General features: G+C 50.3%; 1 protein-coding gene across 1 annotated transcript; it reads right to left on the reverse strand.

The window, feature by feature from the left end:
- Positions 1 to 1,773: 1,773 nt before the first annotated feature.
- Positions 1,774 to 4,525, reverse strand: LOC144327135 (uncharacterized). The gene is made up of 2 exons (XM_077925322.1): positions 4,471 to 4,525; positions 1,774 to 2,357 (listed from the first exon to the last, which is right to left on the reverse strand). The coding sequence occupies exons 1-2, from the start codon at positions 4,523 to 4,525 to the stop codon at positions 1,774 to 1,776; spliced, it is 639 nt and encodes a 212-aa protein (XP_077781448.1).
- Positions 4,526 to 6,191: the final 1,666 nt, after the last annotated feature.

The raw sequence follows: 6,191 nt of genomic DNA on the forward strand, positions 1-6,191 counted from the left end.
CTGCCAGCATTCCAAACCAATGTCCCGAGGCAGGCTGGAGAGGTTGCTTTCTCCCTCACTCGCAGCTCAGTTGCCTTTCCCGTTCCTGACCCCCCCCCCCCCCCCAGCCTCCCAGTCCATTCCAAAGTGGGTCGCTAACAAGGTGCTTTCAGGAGAGATTGCGCTCCGCTTCTTCTGCCGCCGGCCGCCGCTGCAAGGAGGCTGTGGGCTTTGACAAAGCCTTCCTCTAATCTGCTTTGGCAAAGAGCGACGTCAGAGGTGGGGAATATCACAAAAGGGGGACGCCAGCAATTAATGCGGGAGGGAGAAGCATTTCCCTGCTGCGTTCCAGGAGGAAGGAGAATTGCAACTGAAAAGCGTGCAGAGGAGGAGATGCAGCCTGAGAGGCAAATGGCAGAGGGAAGGACGGGGAGGAAGGAAGAAAGGGAAGCAGTCCGGATGGGGAATCAGAGGCCAGGACACAGAAGGAGAGGTGGCAGGGATTGTGGACTGTACCACTTCCGAGTGGAGGTGGGGTGTGAGGTTTTTGAAGGCCTCCCCGACTGTCAGTATTTTGCAAGGGGGATTCAAGCACACAGGGAGAGCCAGAGTGACATAGTGGTTAGATTGCTGGACTAAGACCTGGAAGATCAGGGTTCAAATCCCCCCACTTGACTGTGAAGCTCACTTGGGCCAGTCACTCACTCTCAGTCTAAGCTACCTGAAAGACCTACATTGGTTCCCAGTACGTTTCTGAGCACAAATCAAAGTGTTGGTGCTGACCTTTAAAGCCCTAAACAGCCTCGACCCGGTATATCTGAAGGAGCATCTCCACCCCCATCGTCCAGCCCGGACACTGAGGTCCAGCTCTGAGGGCCTTCTGGCGGTTCAGTTCCCTCACTGCGAGAAGCCAAGTTACAGGGAACCAGGCAGAGGGCCTTCTCAGTAGTGGCGCCTGCCCTGTGGAATGCCCTCCCATCAGATGTCAAGGAAATAAACAACTATCTGACTTTTAGAAGACATCTGAAGGCAGCCCTGTTTAGGGAAGTTTTTAACGTTTGATGTTTTGTCATGCTTTTAATATAGTGGCACCTCAGGTTAAGAACTTAATTTGTTCTGGAGGTCCATTCTTAACCTGAAACTGTTCTTAACCTGAGGTACCACTTTAGCTAATGGGGCCTCCCACTGCCACCGCACCGCTGCCGCGCGATTTCTGTTCTCATCCTGAAGAAAAGCTCTTAACCCAAGGTACTATTTCTGGGTTAGCAGAATCTGTAACCTGAAGTGTCTGTAACCTGAAGCGTCTGTAACCCCAGGTACCACTGTATTCTGTTGGCAGCCACCCAGAGTGACTGGGAAAACCCAGCCAGATCTGTGGGGTAGAAATAGTATATTATTATTAAGGGCACCCTGGCATTTTAGGACTTCAGGTTGTGTTGCCACCCACAGCCTTCGGTGACCTAACCCCCAACCCCACACAGTTGCCTTCTAAGTGGATGAGGCCCTTGCTACCACTACTCTGAATGTGCTAGAGAAATAGCCGACGCCATAGTGAAGAACCCCACTGTGCGTGGTAGACCAACCCTAGGTCTCGCCATCCAAAATCCACTCTAGGGAAGGAAACGAGCGAAACGTACAGTTGACAAGGTTTACATTTTTATTTTATTTTATTTGATAAGAAGAAGCGACCAAAACTGGGTTTCTTTTTCCATTCCCCCTCCCCCAAATGAGATGGCTTTTGAACTCGACTCAACTCTTCCTTCTTTTCCTGGGCGCTCAGGCTTTCTGCTGTTATCACCAGTGATACTTAGAGGGTGGGGGTGGGGGAGGAGGAGGGGGAGGAGGAGGTGGGGGTGGAGGGGGTGGGCGAGGGTGCCATTTACGAGGAGGAGGAGGTCGGGGAGGTGGGGGAGGAGGTGGGGGAGGCGGGGGAGGTGGGGGTGGGGGAGGAGGAGGCGGGTGCCATTTAATAGGGGGAGGGGGAGGCGGGGGTGGGGGAGGAGGAGGAGGAGGTGGGTGCCATTTAATAGGGGGAGGAGGAGGGGGAGGAGGAGGTGGGGGTGGGGGAGGAGGAGGAGGAGGTGGGGGTGGTGGATGCCATTTAGGATGATGCGGTGGCGGAGGGGGTGGCGGAGGAGGTGGGGGGGCCCATTTACGATGAGGTGGTGGCGGTGGCGGTGGAGGCGGCGGCGGCGGCGGCGGTGGAGGCGGCGGTGGTGGTGGTGGTGGCGGCGGCGGCGGCGGTGGCGGTGGTGGTGGTGGAAGACAGCAGATGTTTGACGTGTGCGCGCATGCACAGTTTGATGTTGGAATCCAGCCGTACGGGCAGCTCTTGCGGCATTCTCCGTAACAGCGTTGGTTGCAGTGCCGTTTGATGCCTGCCGAAGAGGGAGCCCAGAGTTAGTTGGGAGAGAAAAACATGTCCAGTTTCTATGCGTTGGCGCTGTGGGTTAAACCACAAAGCCTAGGACTTGCCGATCAGAAGGTCGGCGGTTTGAATCCCTGCGACGGGGTGAGCTCCTGTTGCTCGGTCCCTGCTCCTGCCAACCTAACTTTGAGCTTTTTTTGCAGAGGTTGCCCAAAGTTAGAGTTGCCCTATTTCAAGAACCCGAACTCGAGCCCGGGCCAGGGTCGCCCACATCAGAGCCAGAGCTTGAACCCCTGTCCATTAACCATCTGTCTATAAGACAACCCTCAATTTTTAACGATTTTTTTAAAAGCAAAAAACATAGTCTTATACATGGAAAAATACGGTATTTGTTTGAAACTCATGCCATATATACCCAATGTTACCTGAGGCAGAAGGGTTGATTGCTAAACTCATTAGATACATCCTTTAAAGTCCCAAGACATGCAGCCTGATGATACATAATGTTCCAGCTACCTATTGGCTAGTGCCTGTGACACTACCAATATCATACAGCTTTCTTCCTTTTGTCCAGTCTGAGCAATCCCTTTTCCCATGTCAATCATTGAGGTGGGAATGGGAGCAAAGAAGCACAGGTATACTCAGTGCAATGCTACCCACACTCAACTCAGGATGGGGAGAAACCTGATCTTGTTTCCTATGTATCAAGAAGTGAGCTAATTCTCACTTCACAAACAAAAACAAACCCATCCTTCAGAATTCACATGTCTCTTAATTTCTCCAAATGATGGGCCCCAAAATGCTTACATTAGAGGAAAGTGTGCCTAAAAATACTTAAATTATTTTATTTTTAAACATACAAAATTTGTTATATTAAGGAAAACAACTTGCAATAAATAAATAAATGTGTACAAAATAATAAATATGGCATACCAAAAATGGCCCAGGGTCACCCAATGAGTTTCATGGCTGAATGGGAATTTGAAGCTAGCCCTCCTAAGTCCTAGTCCATCACTCTAACAACAGCATCTCACGAAATAGCTTCCTGAGAATTTTATTTTATTTTTTAAAACCCACAAGTTGCTGTAGAAATGTACAGAATTTAAGATTGGGGGGCAGGGAATAGAAATGGAGAAAAACTGAAATGGACAGGTTCTTCCATCCCTACTCTCAACTCAAGACCTTGCTCCCATTTTCTTCCTCCGCTATCTGTTTTGTTATGACTGTCCTCCCCACAGCACTGACCAAGAGAATATACCACCAGTGGCTCTTCCACAGCACCAAAGGCACTGAGGGGGTAGCAAGTACGTTTCTGAGCACAATTCAAAGTGTTGGTGCTGACCTTTAAAGCCTTAAATGGTCTTGGTCCTGTATACCTGAAGGAGCGTCTCCACCCCCATTGTTCTGCCCAGACACTGAGGTCCAGTGCTGAGGGCCTTCTAACGGTTCCCTCACTGCGAGAAGCCAAGCTACAAGGAACCAGGCAGAGGGCCTTCTCGGTAGTGGCACCTGCCCTGTGGAATGCCCTCCCACCAGATGTCAAAGAGAAGAACAACTACCAGACTTTTAGAAGACACCTGAAGGCAGCCCTGTTTAGGAAAGCTTTTAATGTTTAATATTTTAATAATCTGTTGCAAGCCGCCCAGAGTGGCTGGGGAAACCCAGCCAGATGGGCGGGGTATAAATAATAAATTCTATTCTATTCTATTCTATTCTATTCAAGACAACTCATCTCAAGATCACAGCAATTGTATCTCCCCTTCTAGAGATGTCACCAGAGGGTACATGAGAACATAACAAGAGTCATAAGTCCATCTAATCTAGTATCCTGTCTTCACAGTGGCCAACCACATGACCCAATGGAGCACATGCAAGCACAGAATGAGCACAACAGCATGCGGTCCACTTGCATTTCCCAGCAGTTGGCTTTCAGAGTCCCTTTGTCCCAATGGCTATCAGCCATTGATAGCTCCATCCTACACTAATTTGTCTAAACCCCTTAACTAAGGAAGACGCCCTTAGTTCCATTTCTTAAGGTAGAACACAACCTTCGGGGTCTCAGGAGCCATCTAATCCAGCCCGTCTCTCCCACTCCAAAAAAAGAGTAATCCAAATGCCATTACCTTCAGAGGCTACGACGAAGAGGAGCCCCACAAGGGCAAGGAAGGAGGCCTTCATGGTGGAGGCCTGGCTTGGATCTCGCTCTTGGAGTCCCAATGTCAGATGATCCGATGATGGAGAAGGTCTCTCGGAAGATCGGATGGAGAGCAGGGTCTGGAGCCTTGGTATTTATGGAGGAAGCGATGAATCGAGGAGGAGGAGCTTGGAGGAGTGGGCCTCAGAGCCATTGTTCCTTTGGAACACTGTCAAGCCATCCTGACCCACAGAGGAACCTCATGGGCAGTTCTACCCTCCATGGATGTTATCTGTGGGTGCAGGAAGAATGGACGGCTGCTACCACTTCTTGACAAATGGAGTCAGTTTGGCGCTCAATGCCGGAACTTGCTGCCGTATCCGGCTCTGGGACTCCAAGTGGTGAAGGGCATAAGCACGGCCCTAACCGCCCGCAAGATCAAATACACCAGGTGCTCCTCGAAAGAGAACAATGGGAGGGAAAGATGGAGATCAAGATTAAGCTCTTTGAAGAAGCTCAAGGAGCCAGAAAGACCCGGACATTTTTTTCTTTAACATGAAATGAAAGACAGGGGTGTGTCAGAACATCACCCAGAATGCTTTGCCTTAACACTGAGTAGCCATCGAAAACTCAATCAGAAAAAGAACCTGGAATGGAATGACAGAGAAGTTCAAAATCTGGCCATTTGTGGGTTTTCGGAACTTAAAAACCAGCTTCTTGATTTTCCAGCAGGCTGAATCATTACTCTGATAAGTTCCAAGACCATTCACCCTAAGAGTCAGGCAATTGGTCACTGCATGCGCAAGGAAGTGTTGCTTCTCAAAGGTCGGCTCTCACCCCATGGACTGTGGCAACCGCCTTTTGAAACTGAGGAGTGGTCTTCAAAAGCAGCTCGTGATATGGTGTGGGTAGGGTGGCTATTCCCACTGGCCCAGATTTTCTGCACATCGAAAGGGTTTTCGCCATCGTTGGTGTCATCATTGTCATGGAAAGGAGAGGGGTGAAATGTTGGGGGAAGTCAAGCAGTTGTGGAGGGTGGGTGGGTGAGATGAGAATCTGGAAAGAGAGCTGAATAACGAAAAGAAGAGAACAGCTAGACAGGGCATCCGAGAGATCAGCTGTAGCGCAGAGGCAGAGGCAGCGTGGTGTAGTGGTTAAGAGCGGTAGATTCGTAATCTGGTGAACCGGGTTCACATCTCCGCTCCTCCACATGCAGCTGCTGAGTGACCTTGGGCTAGTCACACTTCTCTGAAGTCTCTCAGCCCCACTCACCTCACAGAGTGTTTGTTGTGGGGGAGGAAGGGAAAGGAGAATGTGAGCCGCTTTGAGGCTCCTTCGGGTAGTGATAAAGCAGGATATCAAATCCAAACTCTTCTTCTTCAAGCACTTTGTACGGAGAAGACACACACAACCAGTTCATTCCCTGGCATTTCCAAGTAGGACTGGGAGGGAACCCTTTCTCAAAATCCTGGGGAGCTGCTGCCAGTCAGTGCAAAAAGGTAAAGGGACCCCTGACCATTAGGTCCAGTCGTGACCGACTCTGGGGTTGCAGCGCTCATCTCGCTTTATTGGCCGAGGGAGCCAACGTACATCTTCCAGGTCATTTGGCCGGCATGACTAAGCCGCTTCTGGCAAACCAGAGTAGCACATGGAAACGCCATTTACCTTCCCGCCAGAGCGGTACCTATTTATCTACTTGCACTTTGACGT

Source organism: Podarcis muralis, chromosome 3 (assembly GCF_964188315.1).
Source record: "Podarcis muralis chromosome 3, rPodMur119.hap1.1, whole genome shotgun sequence".
Taxonomy (NCBI): Eukaryota; Metazoa; Chordata; class Lepidosauria; order Squamata; family Lacertidae; genus Podarcis; species Podarcis muralis.